This window comes from Heterodontus francisci, chromosome 7 (genome assembly GCF_036365525.1).
Source record: "Heterodontus francisci isolate sHetFra1 chromosome 7, sHetFra1.hap1, whole genome shotgun sequence".
Taxonomy (NCBI): domain Eukaryota; kingdom Metazoa; phylum Chordata; class Chondrichthyes; order Heterodontiformes; family Heterodontidae; genus Heterodontus; species Heterodontus francisci.
In genome coordinates, this window is record NC_090377.1 from 54,352,491 (window position 1) to 54,375,160 (window position 22,670).

Here is a 22,670-nt window from a genome sequence, read left to right on the forward strand (position 1 = left end):
CTATTTCATTTGCTTGTTTCAGATCCAATGTAAGAAATGTGGATTCTGGCCAGACTTTTTCCCTCAGCGGATGGGAGCCGTCACTGACTGAAATGTCGGTGGCGAACCTGCCTCCACCTGGCCTGGGAATCTGGACTGCATTTTTAACTGGTCTGAAGCGGGACTTCCACTTCATTGAGGCAGGACGTCCCACCTAATGGAGCTAGCGGCCAATCAGCAGGCCGGCAGCTCTCTATCCCAGCAGCACTACCGGGAGCAGTGGCCACAGCTGGGACTGCAAGCCAGCCATCGGAAGGAAGATGTCAGGGATCCCTGCAACAAAGATAAGTTTTTGGGGCCTAGTCGGGGGTGATTGGTCGGGCCCCAGCGAGGCAAGGGTGGGCGACTGGGGGGACGGGGTGGGTAGTGTGTTGGGGATGATTGGAGCAGTGGGGGTAGCCCTCTGTCGGGCACAGGGTGCCTGATTAGGAGCCTCCCTACCCCAGCTTTTGTCAGGCGACTTCTCTCGGGCCTGGGCTGCACGACCGGCCCCAGGCTTGATTGGCCTGGGGCGAGCGGGCCATTTTTCACCCTGTGTAAAATGGTGGCGGAGGCAGGAGTGGGTCGGAAATCCCCCCTGAGCCTCCCGCTCCATTTTACGCCCTCTTACCCCCACCCACCCAGTCACCTTCCCGCTCTTTGGGAGGTGGGTGTAAAATTACGGCCTCTGTCATTTTTACTGGCCTTTTTTTTGTAAAGATATGTTTTGTATGAGCTTTTGGTATATGAAGAGTTAACTTTAGTTGTGTATCTTACTGGAAAAAATGCTGCTGATACAGTTTTGAGTCAATCAGAATTACTTTGTGATTACTTTGGTAATCACAAGGAAAAGAACAGATATTTAAAACTAATGCATTTTATACACATGCACAACTTGAGGTTCTGTTCCATCTTACCCTCATGCCTTCAAATCGTGACAAGGCCCTTAGAGGTCTCAAAGCTCTTAGTGTCCTAAGGGACTTAATAGCACCTAGTTCCGAGTAGCCCAAGGCATTAGCTACAAGGCTCACTAAAGAGACCTACACAAAAAAGGAAAAATAAAAAATTCCAAATGGTTACTGTAGTTTGTGAAACAATGTGATGTGACATTTGTCATATGCTTCTCATGAATAATCAAAGCTGATCCAGCTACATCAGCTGCATTAGCAATTTTTGTTCTTACAACAAAAACTTGTATTTATATACCACCTTTAACATACTGAAATATCCCAAGGTGCTTCACAGGAGTGATTTAAAACAAGATATGACACGAGCCACAAAATGAGATATTAGGGCAGATGATCCAAAGTTTGGTAAAAGACATAGATTTTATGAGTGTCTTAAAAGAGGAAAGCGAGGTAGAGAGGCAGAAAGGTTCAGTGAGGAAATTCCAGTGCTTATGGCCTGGGTAGCTGAAGGCATGGGCACCAATGAAGGAGCAAGCAAAATCGGGGATGCACTAAATGAGCGCAAATATTTTAAAAAATTCTTTTCATGGGATGTGAACATCACTGGCAAGACCAGCATTTGTTGCTCATCCCTAGTTGCCCATGAGAAGGTGGTGGTGAGCTACGTTCTTGAACTGCTGCAGCCCTTGGGATGTAGGTACATCCACAGTGCTCCAGGTTTTTGATCTCAGATGGTTATGGAGCTGGAGGAGATTACAGAGGTAGGGAGGGATGAGGCCATGAAGGGATTTGAAAACAATTTTAAAACTGACGCATTGCTTAACTGAGAGTCAGTGTTGGTCAGTGAGTACAGGGGTGATGGGTGAACGGGACATGGGGGAAGGACACAGGCAGTAGAGATTTGGATGACAGAAGTTTACAGAAGGAAGAACGTGGGAGGGCCGGCCAGGAGTGGCTTGGAATAGTCAAGCTAGAGGTAACAAAGAAATGAATGAGGGTTTCAGCAGCAGATGAACTGAAGCAGGAGCGGAGGGTGGTTGGAATGTGGAATGCACTGCCTGAGGAGGTGGTAGAGGCAGGAACCCTCACAACATTTAAGAAGTATTTAGATGAACACTTGAAACGCCGAGGCATACAATGCTATGGGCCAAAGTGCTGGAAAATGGGATTGGAATAGTTAGGTGCTTGATGGCCAGCATGGACATGGTGTGCTGAAGGGCCTGTTTCTGTGCTGTATAACTCTATGACTTTATGACTCCATTACCTTAAATTCAAGAATCAAAATCTCTTCAGTGTGCTCTTCATATTATTCATACAGAATATTTTTGTGAAGATGATTTTTCACTTATCAAAGTAAGGAACATCACTGCTGGAACTAGTGAATGGACATTTTTCCACTTTTGAAACCAATGTCAGTATCAAGCACTCCCAGGTATACTGGAACATGGAGAGGAGCTCCCTACTACTTTATCATATAACTCCTTACTACTCTATCTCAATAAATCTTTTGAATCTCAGAACAGCAGTCATGACTGTATCCCTGAGAAATTTTCATTTTACACAGTGTTACGAGTGCTTCCTTTTTTTTGTTAAATTTTGTAAATTTGTGTTCAAACTGAAAAGGAGTCCATGGATGTTTCTGTTTACAAAGGTCATTGAAAGGTCTGGATTGTAAACAGTTACTGGAAGACATCTGTTTCAGATAAATACCCAGCAGTGAGCTTGTTTTTTGACTTGGAGAAGGTGCTTACAGAGAAGTGACAGGTCAAGATTTACAGAGGTCAGGAGGCTTGACTTCTGGAATGTTTATGGTTTCACTTTGAATTGTTACAAAAGACATTTGGGATGAACAGTAGTTTGAAAAGTAGTTAAAGAATGAACTCGCCAAGAAAACCACCCCAACTCAGACTGTTCCAGCAGTTCAGAAAAAGCCTGCCAGTTTTTCATCTCTCGAGAAGCTGAGAAACAAGTATAAGAAGCAGACGGAAACTGTTGTCAGGCCTGTCTGAAACCTCTGCTGCTGCATTTCTCCTGGAAAGCTGACCCAAACTGATCTTCAACATTGCCTGAAAAGAATTGTTCGAGGAAAATCCCAGCCATAGCCATCTATATGCATTTGGGACACCAAATCAGAACAAAGGACATCTTTCCATATCTTCTCTTTTTTTCTTAAGAATTAGGAAGTAATTAGCCCAAGTGTTTTTTTTTGTAATAGAGCTCTAAAATGAAAATCCCTTTACCTTTCTGGTTAATCAGTATGTGTGTGCGTGTGTGTTCGTGTGTGTGAGAGAGGGGATAAAGTAAAAAGGGAACTTTTATGTTTCAATCTGTGTGTTTATGCTTTGTTTTGTTATTGGTTAAGACTTGGTTTATAATAAACCAATAATTTTGTTGTTTATTAAAGAAACCTGGTTGCATGTTTTATTCTGGGATAAAAATTGAGTCTATAATTTGGTAACTGGGCAGAAATTTAAATATATGTTGTGACCTACGGAGAAGTGGAACTAGAATAAACAGTGCACTCCTCCCACCTTGGTCGTAACAACAGTGATCCCCGAGTAATGTGGCAGCAGGCATCATGTACCAAATCTATGATTCTGGCACCTCATAATATGGATTACCAACAACGAAACAGGAAATCCAGAATACATACATCAACAATGATGAAGTCCAGCCAACACCAAGCATTAGTGAAATACTTCACAAAACCGTAGGCCACCCACTTCAGCACCATTTCCAGAATGAAGATGTAGGTGAAGATTTTATCAGCATATTCGAGCATTGACTTGATGTGTTGCCGTTGTTCAATGTAAATATCTTCAAAAGCCTAAAAATGAAATATAAGGTAAAAACGCTGATATTTTATTACAAGATAATTTGAGTTTTCTTATTAGATTTCCCATCTCTTTTTCTTTCTATTTCCTACTGACACACAAGCTTCGTCAATCTGCAGGTGTAGTTAGTCTGTCTGGACCATGGTACTCTCTGCAGTCACTGCCAGATTTGCTTTGTTGAAGTTTAGCAGGGTTGGTCTTACCAGGTCTTGGAACTCCATAGATAAAAGGTGATTCTGAGTCTAACTCCATTGAGCAGCAAATGGCCTTATGGTATCCGAGCTGTCAGTTGTAATTTAAATCATGTTTGATGGATTAAATGGCCTGGTTTATCAGGCTACAGAAGTGGTGAATCTTTAATTGTAATTGTAATTTCTTGGAGAGTAGATACTGGTAATGGTTCTGCAGTTGCCATTTACAGCTCCTCTTGACCCAACCTTTATTTATTTATTGTGCCATTGCAGTCCCCTTTTTTCTTTGTACCATCATCCCTTTTGTTATTTAATCACTCCTGCCCTCAACCCTATTATTGACCTTCTCTTTTGTTCTTTCCTCCCCCTCCCTTTTTCCCTGGGTCTGTAATTGCCTACAAACTGTTAAACTATAACTTCTTCCAGTTCTGATGAAGGTCATTGAGCTGAAACATTGGGCTGGATTTTGCCGCAAGCTTCGGGACCCCAAAGCCAGGACCAAATGGGGGTCTTGAGCCTGCACTTGTCGGCAATGAGACCAGCAGAGACATCTTCCAGGAGGTGGCCTCCTAATTGGCTGCCTCTAAGCTTGCCGTCCAATTAAAGTCAGCAGGTGGACTCTTGATGCTAGCGGGCGGACTCTTGTTGTTATCAGCCCAATCAGAGGGCTGGCAGCTCTGAAGCCTCAGCAGTCCTACGGGGAAACATGGGCGCTGCTAAGGCATGTTGGGGACAGTGAGGGTGCCTCAACATGGGGACACTCTCACTGGCCTGAACAGCAGTGATCAAATAACCAGGATCTAGGCCGGTAGGTCAATTGAGGTGCAGGGGAAACCCCTCCACTGGATCGGTCTGGGCTGCGATTGCTGCCTTTCACGAAAGCAGCCCCCTCTTTGGGGCATGGAGCCTCAGACTCCAATGGCTCATTTGCCTGCTGCAACAAGGCTGCCTCCAAAGAGTTGGCACCTCCGCACGTGGCGGACGGCTTCTCTGCCAGCAGCAAAATGCTGGAGATACAACAAAATCACTCTTAATTGGGGCCTTAACGACTGTAATTGGCTGCCCACCTCCACGGAGCAGGCAGCAGGTTCTCTTCCCAGCCTGTCCCTGGGAAAGATTCCTGGCGGCGGGAATGCATCGGGAAGCAGTCCCAATGCGGCTCTCCCATTTTCCCAGCACCCCCTGCCTCCAAGCCCACTGCAACAGGACTGGGAAAATCCAGCCCATTAACTCTGTTTCTCTCTCCACGATACTGCCAGCATTTTCTGCTTCTTTTTCAGATCTCCACCATCTGCAGTATTTTGTTTGGTTGAAGAAATATTTATAATTCTATACATAGTGCACAGATGAAATTCATAGGTTCCCTCATTTTCCAATTCTTAACTTTAATGGCTGTTTCTCTGTCAGAAAGAAACTAGATAACAGAAAATTGCTTTAAATTTTTAGCACTTGCAACTTTCCACAAATGCAGAATGTACTTCATCTTATTTTTTGCACTCAACTGTAATATGCACACATGAAATTGTATACTAACTGTGTGAAAAAATATTTAGATTGTGTAATGCAAGATCCTACTCACCAGGGCACCACTGCTGAGAAGAATCATGAAAATAATGAATGTCTCAAACCAATTGTGTTCAACTATTCTGTAGCAGGTCTTTCGAAGGTTCCACCATGATTTGCCCGAGCCCTCTTCTATGTTAACATAGCAGTATGTGAATTTTTGTACACATCCTGAAAATAGGATAACAATTAATGCCCATGCCAAGCCTATTAGAAATGCCATTTGTATTTCCTGCAATAAAGGAAGTCATATCATGAAGACCTCTATTTTGTCCGCAAGGACGACCATGAACTTCCGGTTGCTTGCCACTTTAATTCTCTATCCCATTCCTACTCTGATCACTCTGTCCTCAGCATCCTACACAGTTAAAGTTAAGCTCAATTTTTCAATTAGGCACTTTGCAATCTTTCAACCTGATTAGTGAGTTCAACAACTTCAGATCATAACCGTTGTTCCTAGTTTCTCAGAGAGCAGTTACTGGTATTGGTTCTGCAGTTGCTATTCATACCTCCTCTGGGCCCATCTTTTATTTATTCATTGCCCCATTTCAACCCCACTTTTTCCTTGCACCATCATCCCTTTGTTATTTAATCATTCCTGCCCTCAACCCTATGACAAACCTTCCCTTTTGTTCTTTCCTCCCCCTCCCTTTTTTTCCTGGGTCTGTACTTGCTTATAAACTGTTAGAAATCTAACTTCTTCCGGTTCTGATGAAATGTCATCGACCTGAAATGTTAACTCAGTTTTTTCACTGATGCTGTCAGATCTGCTGAGTGTTTCCAGCATTTTCTGTTCTTATTTCAGATTACCACCATCTGCAGTATTTTATTTTTGTTAAAATATTTATAGATTTGTACATTGTGCAGAGATGAAATTCATAGGTTCCTTAATTTTCTAGTTCTTAACTTTAAAGACTGTTTCTCTGCACTTACAATATATAGTGTTCTTTGAAAAACTTGGAACAAAGATCAGATCTGCCTTCATTCATTACTACATGAATATGGAATGCAAGGGTCACAGGTTAATAAAATATTGCTAGCCTGCACAGATCTTTACTCTTTAATTTAAATGCTTTTCCATCCCTTCTGGACACTTATCAAAAAAATTGGCTTATTCCAACACTTGGACAAATGCAGATTAATTAAGGAAAGCCAGCACAGATTTATTAAGGGAAAATTGTGTTTAATTAATTTGCTTGAGATTTTTGATGAGGGTTGATGAGGGTAATGCAGTTGATGTGGAGTACATGGACTTCCAAAAAGCATTTGATAAAGTGCTACATAACAGGCTTTTCAGCAAAGTTGAAGCCCATGGAATAAAAGGGATAATAGCAGCATGGATTTGAAATTGGCTGAATGACAGAAAGCAGCCATTGTGAACAGTTGTTTTTCAGACTGGAGGAAGGTATATAGTGGAGATCCTTAGGGGTTGGTGTTAGGGCCACTGCTTTACTTGATATGTTGTTACGACTAAGGTGGGAGGAGTCTTTTCTAGTCTCACTTCTCCACAGGTCACAACATATATTTTTTAATGTTTACCCAGTTACCGATACGGTCAATCATATACTTAACTCTTTATCCCCGAATAAAATACACCAACCAAGTTTCTTTAATAAACAACAAAATTATCAGTTTATTATAAAACAAGACTTATCCAGTAACAAAGCAAAGCATTAACACACAGATTGAAATATGAAAGTTCCCTTTTCAAATTTCCCACACACACTAAAAGAAATTAAAAAATTCTCTCTGCAAAGCTCTGTTACAAAAAAAAAGAGAAGATATGGAAGGATGGCAGTTGTCCCTTTTGATCTGGTGTCCAGGTATATGGAGATGGGTCACTGGGATCTTTTCTGGAGCAGTTCTTTTCAGGCGGTGTTGAGGATTAATCCAGCAGGCCTTCCAGGAACCTCTCAGGAGAAATGCTACTTCACTTGCTGTATTTCTTATGCTTGATTCTCAGGGCTTCTCAAAGAGATAGAAAAGGATGAGCTGGTGGTGGCTGCTCTCTGACAGGCTAATCTCCAACTGCTTTCAAACACAGTCCACACCCCAGATGAACCAAAACACTATCTTACAAGCGAAACCACAGTCAGTCAAAACTTCCTGGTCCTCATAAATCTTGACATGTCACTTCTTGGTAAACATCTTCCCCAGGTCACCAAGATTTCTGTTGTTTATTGAGCCTAAGACAGGTGATTTTCAGTAAAGGTTGTTTTCAAACAAGACCTCAAATGTCCTTCTGGTGACCTCTTTTAAAAAACAAAGTCTAACATCTATGTAATTGCTTCATTTCTCCAATGAATCCATCTCCACAATTTAAATATGAGTCCTCAAAAATACTTAACAAAAATATAGAAGCACCCTCATAACAATATATTGACCTAGACTTGGATCTAAAGGTCAGAATTTGAAAATGTACACATGACACAAAACTTGGAAGTATTGTGAACTGTGAGGAGAATAGTGATAAACTTCAAAAGGATATAGACAGGCTGGTGGAATGGACGGACAAGTGGCAGATGAAATTTAATGCAGAGAAATGATTCATATTGTTAGGAAAAACAATGTGAGGCAATATAAAATAAAGGGTAAATTCAAAAGTGGGTGCAGGAACAGAGGGACTTGGGATTACATGTGCACAGTCATTAAAGTTTGCAGAGCAGGTTGAGAAAGCAGTTAATAAAGCATATGGGATCTTGTGCTTTATAAATAAAGGCACAGAGTAAAAAAAGCAAGGAAGTGATGATAGACCTGTATAAAACACTGGTTCGGCCTCAGCTGGAGTACTGTGTCCAGGTCTGGGTATCACACAGTAGAACGGACGTGAGGACATTAGAGAGGGTACAGAAAGGATTCATGAGAATGGTTCCAGGTATGAGGAACTTCAGTTACACGGATATATTGGAGAAGCTGGGTCTGCTCTCCTTGGAGAAGAGACGATTAAGAGGGGATTTGATAGAGGTGTTCAAAATCATGAGGGGTCTTGACAGAATAGATAGAGAGAAACTATTCCTGTTGGCAGAAGTACCGAGAACCAGGGGACACCGATTTAAGGTGACTAGCAAAAGAAGCAACAGCGCCATGAGGAAAAGCTTTTTTAAGCTGCGAGTGGTTAGGATCTGGAATGCACCGCCTGAGAGTGTGGTGGAGGCAGATTCAATCGAGGCTTTCAAAAGGGAATCGGGTAATTATCTAAAGAGAAAAAGTTTGGGGGGCTATGGGGAAAAAGTCGGGGTGTGGGACTTGGTGATTTGCTCTTGCAGGAGCTGGCACGGACACGACAGGCTGAATCGCCTCCTCTGTGCTGTAAACATTGTATGATTCTAACAAGTCATTTTGAAAGTAGGAGTTGTTCTAAAAACCAAATGTTAAGTGAATCATATTGAGTCCAATGATACAACCCATTTTAAAGAACAGAAATGATGAAATGTATCATCATTTGCAAAATGAATGCAGTAAACATACATTAGTAGTTTTTGCACTGACTCATGTGTCTGCTTTGATTTTTTTATATTGCCTGCACGTATATATACTCATCACTATCATTAATCACACTTTTTGTCCCAAATACACAAACGCATAATGTTACTAATTTGACAAACTGTAACCAGATCCTTGTTGCAAATATTGGAAAAAAATATGCTGAGCACGTCTGAGATATAACTCTATCATTCTTCTCCCTTTCTTGTACTGCATGAATAAGAAACACAGGGCTCATAAATTATTCTAAGAAAATTCATGGCTATTTACGTGTTAGCAAAGCACACAGGGCCTGAAACTTCCTTTTAGGCTACCAGCATAGAAATGCAACCCATCTGAAATCCCTCTCAGGTATTTTTGAGTGGGCATTGACCTGTTTAAAATAAATTGGTTAACACTGCTGCTAAAATAATGGAGAGACAAATTTCAGTTGTGTATATAAAGTGTTCGTACGCTAATATCTGATAGCATAATCTCAGGGTCTGATTTTTTTTTAAATGCATATTCTTTCATACTGTTGGCTTTTCAGCTGTTCATGTGGCTTAAGAAAACCACAGTACCTGTTTAAGAAAAGCACTGTACTTGCACTTGCAGCATTTTCTATTTTGATGAAACCGATAAATATAAGACTGCTACCCTAATCAATCATTTTGGAAAAAATAGAACAATATATAGAATCTGAATTATAAATTTGACAGGAAAGTGAAGATGTTGCAAATATAGGATTCTGCCTTAGGCATTCTTTCAGGTATAGCGATAATTAAAGAATCTATACACCTGTCAGGTCAAGTAGCTAAACTTTTGTTTTCAACCCTATAAAGTGACTCAAGTAGGAAATGCCCATTTAATCCCTGCAAGAACACATGATGCAACCCAAGTAAAGGGCATATTGTCCTGCAGTAAGAGGTCCTAGAAGCTGTGGTAAAATTTGGACAGCTAATTCCAGCCCTATCTCTTAGATTAAGATCCATCAAAGTAGTACTTCCCAGAAACACCTAATTAATATGCAACAAGATAACGCTCGAAATGAATAAGCAATTAACAATTTAGGAAACCAAGAGTGGTAAGAAGTAGCTTACATTGGCAACCAACATCCCTGTGCAAATATGGCCTCAGCTGTACTGGTAATTGCTCAGTGCCTAGTCCTGGTAGCCATGATCATAATGATGTGTTATTTGAAGTGTCTGAGATGCCAACTGAACTGCCAAATTAATAACCTAGAACTGGTACAGAATAGAAGATTAAAAGTGAGAGATAGAATGAGGTACCCACACCAAGGTGAACTGAGGGGCTGGATCCATGGGAAACCCCGCGGGCTCTATCCAGGAAATATTTGTTTGCTGCAAAAAGTGCATGGCAAGTAAAATGAAATGGAAGGGTTGTGAGGCAATTCACTCCTGTATTGAAGGAAACTGATCTCCTTTGCACTTTTTGTATTGTTGACTTGGTGCTGTTTTTGAACTGTTTTGGAATGTAATTTTTTACAGTTTTCTACGAATAAAGTATATTTTGGAAATAAAACAAAAAAGAGATAGAATGAGGATTCTCCCTCTCAAGATGGGGAGTCTTTTATATATATATATATATATATATATATATATATATATACACACATACATAAAATCAGCTTGAAATAGGTAACGGAATAGCTGAGTGCTATAAGTTTTGCTTGTTTCCCTAGAAACAAACCTAATGGAATGATTATTCTTAGTTAATAGTAGCCTGAACAGAGACCATATCTGCATAAATGCATAATAGGAAACGATACTACAAAGCTGTGCTGAGCTTCTCATTTAACCGTGCTTAATTAGGATGCTTGCTGAAATGTAAACATTAATTGTTATGTAGAAATAGAACAGAAGTTACTTTAGTGAAGCACTCTGATCCAACTGTTTGATAAGAAACAAGGATACCGGACTGAAAGGCTATTTAACAGCTTGTCAATAGGCGTTATGAACAGCTTTGGGCATAAATAAATGGTGTTCGGACCGATACGGATCATAAAATTTTGACAATTTGTCTGCTTGTCAGCGATGGAATGTAACTAGGGAGGATGGAATTGGTCAGGGAAAACAGCTTGAGATGGGATAAGGAAAGAATGATGTAAGGGCCTGGTTGACCAAGGACAGAAGGTGCATGCGAAGGCTTAAGAGATTAATGGCTGGTGGATAACATTAAAAGCAGGTTTTTCACCCCATGGTTTAGACAAAGAACTTGACTTTTTTTTTTAGGGTATTTCAAAATAAAACAAATCTTTATAGGACCATAAGGCCTGTTAATAATCCATCCATATCCACCCTAAGAAAGGGTATAAAGTAGGAGACTTTGAGAGACCTCACTACAGTACTACAGAAACTCCTAAGGGTATATCCATGTTAACACTCTTGGGTAGTTTGAGATGAAATGAAGACATGATGCACCAAGAAGAAAAGTGAAAGAAGAAAGAGCTGTTCGTGCATGCCAGCTGTTCTGTCCAACCTGGATCGAAATTTGATATTTTTCACAGTCGTATGTTTGGCTGTATAACTAGTGTATTACAGTCCATCCTAAACTCTGATTAAACTTAACATATTGGGTGCAGTTGATCCTATTTGATTAGATAATTGATAACATCAACAAATTGATTGATTAACATTATTACAGTGGGTCTTCAGCAGCAGTAGAATTGTATCCCACTACAAACTTTAACATTAGGGTCTGGCATACCACTCATTCCTCCATCACCATCAAGCCAGATGACCAACCCTTGGTTTGCTGAGGACTGTAGTAAAGCACGCCAGGAGCAGCACCAGGTGCACCTGAAAATAAGGTGCCAACCTGGTGAAGCTACATTACAGGACAACATGCATGCTAAACAGTGGAAGCAGCATTTTATAGACAGAGCTAACCAATCCCACAATTGACATATCAGGTCAAAGCTTTGCAGTCCTGTCATATGCAATTGTGACTGGTGGTGGACAATTAAGCAACTAACAGGAGGAGGAGGCTCTGCGATCATGTCCATCCTAAAAGATGGTGAAGCCCAGCAAATGAGTGCAAAAAGACAATGATGAAGTGTTCTCAACCATCTTCAGCCAGAAGTGCCAAATGGATGATCCTTCCTGGCCTCCACCTGAGGTCTCTACCATCACAGATACCAATTAAATTCACTCCACACGACATCAAGAAATGGTCGAGGGCACTGGCTAGAGCCAAGGCTATGGGGCCCAATAATATTTTGGCTGCATACTTAAGACATGTGGCCCAGAACTAAAATTACCCAGGTATGTCTTAGCCACAAAAGGCAGGAAAAATCCAGCTCAGCAAATTACCATCCTATTCCCCTACTCCTAATCATCATCAAAGTGATGAAAGGAGTAGTCAGTAGTGCTATCAAGTTCTCACTGATGCTCAGTTTGGTTCCAACAAAACCATTCATTTCCAGTCCTCACTATAGCTTTGGTCCAAACATGGGCACAAGAGCTGAATTCCAAAGATGAGGTGAAAGAGATAGCCCTCGACATTAAGACAGCATTTGACTGAGTTGGCAGAAGCAGCCCTAGTAAAACCGGTGTCAAGAGGGATCAATTCAGCAGCAGTTCCAAAACTCTTGTCTTCCACCACCTAAAAGAGTAGCAGATGCATGGGACATCATTGCCTCCAAGTAATACACCATCCTGACTTGGACAGAGATAGATATCATTATTCCTTCATTGTCACTGGGTCAAAATTCTGGAATTATCTACCAAACAGTATTGTGAGAGTGCCTTCACCACACAAAATGTAATGGTTCAAGAAGGCCCATTAGCACTTTCTCAAGGGCAACTAGAATTGGGTCATAAATGCAGTCTTGCCAGTGACATAAACATCTCAAGAATGAACAAAACTCCTGTAAGTAGTCTGAACTCATTTATTTACTTCCCAATATTTAACTGTACAAAAATGTAACCAAGGATATAATAGTATCCTGTCGTAGTCTGATCCAAGTAATTGTGTCCTTCTCACGTGTGCTTCTTCAATCTCTTTGAAGACAGATACAGAAACCACATGGGAAAATGGAATTATATCCAAATAATTAAGCTATTTTATTCCACAGCAAGTGAGCATGTAGAGCAACAGCTTTGCCAAACTCACTGTTGCTGAGTTTGTAGAAGTGTTTGGTGGTTTGTACTGTTATTTAACATAGCTGAAGTCTGCAGGGAGCACTGGAGCAGGTGCTGAAGGCCTTGGATATGACTTCAAGAGTACTACTCAGACCACATGCTCCCAGCCATGGATGCAGTCATTTGTAGCTCCTTTGGCTTGTCCAGGAAGAATGAGCAGAGGCAGCAAAAAGGAGGACAAGCTTCTTGAAGAGGAAGAATGTCACATAGGTGGGTTTGTACTGAAAGTCCTTGCTGACGAGACTTATAAGGCTAACATGAGGTTGGTAGCTAGGGATTTTGAAGAAAAAGTGGATGATATAGATGTTAGAGTGGACATTACTGTGACTCAAAAAGTAATCTTAAGAATCTTTTAAGACTCTTTTGGTCATATTCATGGGAATGTAGGTCAATTGACATCTAAGCCATGTTCCTGAAGGGTGATACATTTCAGAGAGAAGTGTTTCTGAAACTGCCCAAAGCAGCAGCAGTATCTAAAGAAAACTATGGAAACTAAACAAATGCATTTATTGCCTGTATGATGCTTCCAGGGTGTGGTATTTTTTGGTGAGATCTGTTTTTGCTGAAAATAGGTTGTGTTCAACTAAAAGCAGATTCCGCAATGTCTTATTGGTAAAAGGTGAAACTTTCAGACATCTTCATGACACATGTTGATTATTTCTTATGAGACAATACTGTGGAATTTAAGAAATGCATCATGAATTAGTTTAGAGCAGAATTTAAAACTGTGAATCCGGCTTGCGGGGCTTTTAAAAATATTGGTTTAAAGATTAAGCAAAGTAGGTCTGGTATAACTTTAAATCAACAATCCTATTTAGAGAGTGTTACTCCTATCCCAATTAATTGTGCCTGGTCATCATAGAAAGATGATCTTATATCTAAAGAATAGACAGAGCAATTGTGAAGCTTGATTCATCAGTTGAACTAGCTATGCATTCAGAATAGGTCAGATGCCATTTTTGATGTATTGGAGTTAAGTACTTCAATGGAACAACCCAAACTAGAAGTTGTTTTAAGGGCAAATAAAACATTGTGAAAATTAAATCTGTAAAAATGTGTACTTAAGTTCCTGTCCTTAGGTGACCCAAAAGACATGAAGCTAGTTATCTGTGGTGATGCTTCACAAGCTAATCTCCCTGATGGGTGTTCGAGTGCAGCTGGTTTAATAATATTTCTTATGGGTGATGTCATGCTAGGCCACACCTGCCAAGAATGAGGCACATTAATTTTGTCATGAACATTGATTTTAAACTATTATTGGAGTGAAGAAAGGACTTGTTAAAAAGATCAGCCATGATTAGATTAGATTAGAGATACAGCACTGAAACAGGCCCTTCGGCCCACCGAGTCTGTGCCGACCATCAACCACCCATTTATACTAATCCTATATTCCTACCAAACATCCCCACCTGTCCCTATATTTCCCTACCACCTACCTATACTAGTGACAATTTATAATGGCCAATTTACCTACCAACCTGCAAGTCTTTGGCTTGTGGGAGGAAACCGGAGCACCCGGAGAAAACCCACGCAGACACAGGGAGAACTTGCAAACTCCACACAGGCAGTACCCAGAATCGAACCCGGGTCCCTGCAGCTGTGAGGCTGCAGTGCTAACCACTGCGCCACTGTGCCGCCCTTTTCCATGGCTGGAAAAGACATTTGCATATTAACAGACAGTGTTTGTAAGGTCAAAGCAGCCATTCCCTGACACAGTCAACCCACAATGGACTTTTGATCACCAGACATTAAAGGTGGGGCAGCTCGCATTCCAGGTTGACTGCTAAGATGGCCAAATACACAAATGGACATGGTCAAACCAGCTAGTCACATACTAACCTGCTGGACAACCTGAGGTTTTTGAATTTGTACAAACAGTTTGGGAAGAAAGCTGTTGCTCCTGGACTGAGAAGATCTCTCTCCTATCTGCTCCCATCTCTTTCTCATAAGCCTCTGAATCAACTGTAGACACATGAACCCCTTGAGAGAAAAGTCTCCTCAGCGAACAAGGTTTAAAAAGAGTACTGGGCCCCAACGAAAAGCAAGATCTACCTACAATCAAGGACTCTACAGTGAGCTTGAAGAACCGTAACAACAACTCTTCAGATATTGCCTCAAACCTTTCCATTTTATTTTTGTTCTGCTCTTTTCTGTCTCTATTTGCATGTGTGTATTGCGCATGCATGCTAGCGGGTGCGTGTCATCTACCACTGTCTGGCCACACTACAGTTCTTGGTTATTTGAAAGGAAAAAGGCAGAACGGTAATGCTGTGGTGAGGAGAAGGGGGGAAGTAAGAGTTGCATGCTGACACCATCTGCAGCTTGTAACTCAGAAGAGATTGTGGGATGAGGGTGAAGTGGTATGAAGTGGAGGATCAGGTATGAAGATACCATCATCTTGGAAGGTTTCAGCCCCACCGCTGACCACAGCCTCAGTCATGGCTGCTACAGCGCTCCAAAGATGGCAAGCACTCTCTCCCCCATGGGGGTAAGGACATGCAGGCACGCCTGTACCCCATAAGAACATAAGAAATAGGAGTAGGAGTAGATCAGACAATCTGTTGCGCCTGCTCCACCATACAATATGATCATGGCTGATCTTCGGTTTCAACTCCACTTGATCGCCTGCTCCCCATATCCCTTAATTCCCTGAGACCAAAGATCTGTCTATCCCAGCCTTAAATATACTCAATGATGAAGCATCCACTACCCTCTGAGGTAGAGAATTCCAAAGATTCACAACCCTTTGCATGAAGAAATTTCTCATCTCAGTCCTAAATGATCCACCCCTTATCCTAAGAATGTGTCCCTGTGTTTTAGCTCTTAGTGTCTATCCTGTCAGGCCCCTTCAGAATCTTGTATGTTTCAATGAGATCACCTCTCATTCTCTAAATTCCAGAGAATATAGGCCTATTTTACTCAGCCTCTCATCATAGGGACAATCCTCTCAACCCAGGGACCAATCTAGTGAATCTTCACTGTACTACCTCTAATGCAAGTATAACTGCCTCCAATGCATTGGTTAGGAGTTGTGGTTATCCACCAGTTAGGCTCCACCTTGTCTGCAAGAGACAGGAAAGTGTGCCAATGGGTATAGTGCAATGTTTTTGGGTGATGTGGCTGGCATAGTTGAATAGTTGGCAGTGTGTGCCAGTTGTGAGATGTGGGTGTGAGATTTGTAACAGTGCTAAGTGTGTAAGGTTGAGGTGAAGCTATGAACATTAAGTTTGAGTTTTAATTGATAGAGATTGTTGGAATGTGACTGATTGGGGTGTAGTGCATTGAGCAGTGTGTGAGGCTATTGGTGCAGTTAGTAGGATATGGCATTTAAAGATGTATTTACTGACTATGACCACTTGTGCGAAGTCACTGAACTTCTGGCATGGCATCCAGGTTTTCGGGGCTAGACTCCTGGCATTCACTGCCGCAGCTATTTGCTCCCACTGCCTTCTGAGAGTTTGTCTGACGGGCCTTCTGGCCCCCAACAGACAGATGGCATCTCTCATTCTCTGCACCTCCTTGACCAAAACGTCCAGGCAACATCAGAAAATCTTGGAGCCCATTCTCTGCCATATTGTGCCATAATTCAGTCTTTTTCTTAGTCACACTCTCTTCTGCAACCAGTTCCAGCACCTACTCCAGCCGGAATGCACCTCCCCTCTAAGAGATGCAGGCCAGTTTTAAATACTGCAGGGTGGCTTTAAATGGTGATAGCCTCTCACAATTTTGTGCTCCTGGCCCAGGTGTGCGGTCACTCAACAGCTCACTTAGTGTTACTTGCACGCTACAATCATGTAAATGCGCAGACAGCATCAAACTTGCGTGTTGCTTGCAATGGAAGCAATGGGCACAGGTTAGTTGTGCATTGTGATCCCCTGTTTTCTGATCTTATTGAATTTTGCAACCTATAAACTTTTAACTAATGTTTTAAATTCTCCATCTGAGCTTTCCATTTGAATTCTGATGAAAATTACAGTCTTTTCTGGACCTGACTAACCTGATCTTATATATATGTTCCAGTTCACAATCTGCAGGGAAAGCATATTTGAGCCAACTGCTGCCACAGACCAGACCCACAGATCTCAGCATACAACAGGTATAAAGCATTTATTTTTCATTATCATGAGTGGATTTACAGTCCTTGAAAGAATATGAACTAGCTTTCATCTAAGTAATTTTTTTTGGAAATCCCATGTTACTATATTTTAAATACTCAATATTTAAAAATAGCTTATTCTTCCAAAACTCTTCCTGTAAAAAAAAATGGCCTGAAATATAGCGATATGACAGAAGGGTAGTTCATGACCTTAATATATGATTGTTATATTTAAAAACATACAGCCAAACACAATGTAGAACATCAAATTTTTGTTAAATAAGGTCAGCATTCAGTTGCGTCTTACCGCTTCCTCAGCCTTCTATTTTGCAGTCCCCTGCCCAGCTTCTGCAGGCAATAATTTACAGTATTCGGAGGATGAAATGTACTCTTCATTCTGAAGCTGATGCCCCCTTTCTAATCATGCAGCTTTTTCAGTTATTCAGTTGAACCAAATACTCTAACTTCCTTAAGGCAGAAAATTTCCTATGCAGGAAATGGCTCCCCGAACAGTCTGCCCCTGAATGGCTGACTCACCCTCTCAGATGAACAGAAACCAGTCAGATAAATTCAATGTACACATACTATTAGAAATATCATCAACTGAAAGGCTAAAACATACAGATGAATTTCTGTGAAATGGTTGTTTTATCATCAAGGTATATGAACTAATGTTTGCTTGATTATTTTTGCTGCAGCTTCTTTGCTATATTATTTAACTAAGCATTTCTCCATATTTACATTTCCAATGATTCAAATTTCATCTCTACAATTATTGATTGTATTTTAAAATCAACAATATTGTTTGCCTCATGTTTTTGCTAGACACTGAAAAATGACACATTCTACATTGCTAGCAAAAGTAGGTCAACTGAAACATGTAAATAATGACAAGAACAGGCATAGCATCTTAGCTCAGAGGTGTACTGAAACCAAGTAATATCATCTGCCTAGTCTATCATAATCTTTATAATTACAAACAGCCAAAATAATCAAATATCTCCCTTGTCAATGAGGTTTATGAATAATAACATGTATTAAACTACGTATGTTGAATTGACTTTAATATCAAATATATGTCAAATGCAGGTTCAAAATAACTATCATTTTAGAGCTAAACAAAATATTTAGTGAAGCTAATAATTAACAGAACGAAGGACCAATGCCTCGAAATTTAAAGTTGCAGTCCTGTGTTTTTTAATAGTAACCAACAAACTGTTAGGTTTATTCACTGGACAATTTTAACATTTAAACACTTTACATCAGTTGAAAGCACAAAAGAAAGACACTGTCATTTTGAGCATGTTATTGTCATTTTGATTGAGTTTGGCAGTGATGCTTCACTACATCATAATGTATAAAATTTGGGTTAACTACACCTCCTATCCAATCTTTTATGTAAATTGAACATGTCACAGTATTGCACAAAGCATGACAATAGTACGTAAATAAAGGTTGAACATTATTTTTGTCATTTGTGTAAATAATTATACTCATTGATCAAAATTATAAATATGATTGGCTCCAGAATAGACGAGAAAATAGTGTTCACTATTATTCAGTAAGAAACATATGGATCAAGTTTTCAGTGAGTGTTATGAGCAGTCAACAGAATTGAGATTTTCTTATTATTGACCTGCATTTTAAGAGTATAACTGGTAATGCTGAAATCCTTATTACAATCATTTTTATAATAGGCCACACTTTATTTCAAGCTTACATTACAATTTTAAAAACATGTTGTTATGGCCACATGGTGAGATTTGGGTGGTTCCCACTGTTCAATCCCACCTGACCGCAGCAAGTTTGTTTTGTTATCAGTGTGTTTTATTTGTCAAATAAACAGACAGCAACAGGTTTTCTTGTAGGTTTAAAACAGAAAATCAATAGTTTACTAATCAATACACCTTATCCCAAAGTTGTCGCAACTGCGTCCACTCGTGCATTCGTGCACTTGCGTGCACGCACACACACACACACACACAAACCAGAGACAGATAGAGAGGAAAAAGGGGTAAGCAATTATAAGTGGGGGTAAGTTTCGGGGGAGGTCATAGAAAACCTGTTGAATTCTCTTGGAAATTATGTTCTCGTTGATTGCAGGCCTAAGGTGATTGTAGATTTCTCCCTTGGTTGAAAGTTCAGTTAAAGTCAGTGGATCACTTCTAGTTCATTTCTATATAGTGTAGATGCAGAATTCTATAGCAGAGCCTTCTAATTTGCTGGAAACAAGCTTCTCGATGCTGCTTTCTTTCTTTTCCCCGGAGTGTCTCTCTCTAAGCTGCTTTTTAAGATAAACTTGTATTACCTCATGCCTTCGGGTAGAAGACACTTTGGTCTCTTTCCCATGGTGATCGCACAATGGCCCAGGACGTGGCTTCTTTGTTTCAGAAGAAGACATTCAATTTAGAATGTTTTAGGATGGGTGCAGGATGGGTGCAATTGACACCTCTTAGCTTCAAAGATTTTCCTTTGCCCCTGTCAGACAGTTTGAATATACAAAGGCCAAGCCTTTTTTCTTCAGTGACCATTTTGGAGCATTGTTCACTTGTTAAAATAAAGGTGCATTTTTTTACAAAGACAAAGTCAGTTTTTATAACTCTTCAGATTTCGTCCATAATTTGTATCATCGCTCTTTTTATGTGTGTGACAATTTTAAAATATTATAGGATCAATTCCTTATGTTGTATATTTTAGATAATAGATCAAAATTATTTATTTTTTATGTTCCTATCAGAACCAGAACTTAAGAATAAGAAAGAAATGGAACACTTCCTATTTTGGTGCCAATATCAAACACTCCCAATCAGGCAAAGCATAAATAAATGCAAAGTGAATGGTCCTCTACTCTTTTCCAGCAATTATATTTTTTTCCATTTCCTAGTGAAATTGCCAATTGGTGACAAAATATAGACAGGTTTCTACTGTAGGCCCTTGTTCACTAAGAACTGGACTGAGGCTGACCAAGCTGTTTTCTCAGAGAGCCTGCAGACAGAACTTTTCAGTATGGAACTGAACCCAAGTTCCAGAGGTGAAAGGCCAATGTTTAAACCCCAAGCACTGCTCAATTCGCCATAATATACTTTCCATTAATCCATTATAGGCAGGAATTAGGGGAGGCAAACAAAGGCATTACTAAAGGTGTGGATTTTAAGGATGCTTTTGAGTTGTAAATAGATGTAGCAGGCAGATGAATTTAACAGGAACAATTAATTGTCTGAGGCAGAGTGGCTGATTGGTCTTGCAGTGATCACAGAATGAAAGGAGGAACAGAGCACAATAACCCAGCATAGAAAAGTGGAAGATGCAAAGAGATGTACCGCTGGGAGAAGTTGCGCCAGTAGGATGAAGCAGGACAGTAGATGAGGGTTAGGAATCTGAAATTAATACAGTGGTGGATAGGAAACAATGGAGGTCAGTAAGATGAGTGGGTGAAAAGTGTGGATTTAGTGTAGGTGAGGTTGTGGCAGTGGTGTTTTGGATGAGTTAGACTTATGCACGGTGCGGCTTAGGAGATTATTGAATCTTGACTTGATGTAGGCCTGGATTTGGGATTCAACGCTAGTGAGGGTGAGAGAGAAAAGGAGATAATTGATCTTTCAGAAGTAGAAAAAATAGTTAATGATGATGGATTGAATGCGATGTACATAGTTCATCCAGGTTTTGAGCATGACATTGGGGTTACGCACTGTCAGGTTGAGTGCAAGAAAAAAACCCAGGAAGATTGATGGAATCAGCTGAACTGGATGGCTTTGGTGCTTCTAATGTTGAGCTGCAAAACCTTCTGGCTAATCAATGACCTGATATTGGACAGACTGAAAGGGTAGAATTTTTCCCGGCAAGTGGAGGTGGGTAAGGGTGCGTGCGGGAGTTAAAAGTGATGTCAGGTCGGGATCTGGGGTGGGATTGAATGCGAGAGCGGAGTCCTTGTTCAGCTGTTGGGTAAGGTATTGGATATAGCAATGCTATGGGCCCTGACAACATCCCGCCTGTAGTACTGAAGACTTGTGCTCCAGAACTATCCGCGCCTCTAGCCAAGCTGTTCCAGTACAGTTACAACACTGGCATCTACCCGACAATATAGAAAAGTGGCCAGGTATGTCAGAACAAATCTAATCTGGCCAATTACTACTCCGTCAGCCTACTTATAAATATCAGTAAAGTGATGGAAAGTGCTATTGACAGTGCTATCAAGCAGCACCTACTCTCCATTCTGGTGGTTGCTGCAGCCTCAAAACTCCACGTGCTGTTGACCCATTCTAACGCATGCCGTGGTCCCTTTAATTAGAATCAACGTGTCACCCTCCCTGATTGGGAATCCCGAGGTGGGATACTAATACCGTGGCTCAGTTAAAGAGCCTCGGCAAAGCCTGCTCCTTCACCATCGGGATTCCCAACGTTACTCAACGACTAAATTGGGAAAATTCCACCCCAAGATTGAGGTAATAGAGCAAGAAAAACATTGGGCTGAATTTTGTTTTCCCGCAGCCGCTCCAGAAAATAGAGGCCTGCACGCTTGAGCCGTGCACCGCCACGCTGCAGCAATCTTGCATGTGGCGGCTCATTTAAATATGCAGGGCAGGCTGTCCCTCCCTCCCCCCCAATCATTTGGAGGCCTCAGCAATGCCGTGAACGGCGTCAGCTGCCTCTGCGCAGGCGCTGGCACCATTTATTAAAGAGCTGCCAGACCTGCCTAGAGTTGAACACTATATTCCCCGCACCCCTCCCCGCCACACTGCAGATAAATGTACGCCCCATTTCCCCCCCTCCCAAAAACACTTAGATTTCAGGGTTGAACTCTCCCCCCCCAAAAACAACATAGATTGTAGAGTTGCCCTCTTCCCCCACCCCCCACACCACAAAGAGTTGACACCCCACCCCCCCATACTACCCCTCCCCCCACCCCCAACTACACTAAAAATCCTAAGTTCCCCTCCACCCCATCTTGGCGGCGCCAGCTTTCCCTGGATGGGAAAGCAAAGGCGCAAGTGTCACCCGTTGCATGGAAGATCCCGAACAGCAGGTAAGATCACGGGGAATTATATTTAAATGCATTCATGACCTTTATTTAAAGTTGGGTCCCATCGCTGAGCGGTGGCGGGGGAGGGGCTGCCACAGAGCCTCGCCGCCGCCGGGAAGCTCGGGTCCAACAATCCCGGCATTAGGCTCCGTGGCGGGCCACTGCTGTTCCAATCTTTTATCCCCAACATCCCCCTGCCATGGAGCCCGACATCAGGAGCTCAACAAAATTCAGCTCATTATTTTACACAGAGGCTTGAGAGCTTGTTTTCATATACAATACTGCAGCTGTAAATTATTTATTTATTTAGAGATACAGCACTGAAACAGGCCCTTCGGCCCACCGAGTCTGCGCCGACCATCAACCACCCATTTATACTAATCCTACACGAATCCCATATTCCTACCACATCCCC

The 22,670-nt window shown here is 41.3% G+C and overlaps 1 protein-coding gene across 1 annotated transcript in view; it reads right to left on the minus strand.

Annotated features, from left to right (window-relative positions):
* The window catches only part of scn1laa (sodium channel, voltage-gated, type I-like, alpha), a 222,916-nt gene that overhangs the window by 74,348 nt on the left and 125,898 nt on the right, over positions 1–22,670 (minus strand). Inside the window, exons 19-21 of the mRNA XM_068035216.1 lie at positions 5,531–5,685; positions 3,580–3,753; positions 936–1,058 (exon numbers count right to left, since the gene is read on the minus strand). Coding sequence (XP_067891317.1) covers positions 936–1,058; positions 3,580–3,753; positions 5,531–5,685 — 452 coding nt within the window. The remainder of the gene's footprint in view (positions 1–935; positions 1,059–3,579; positions 3,754–5,530; positions 5,686–22,670) is intronic.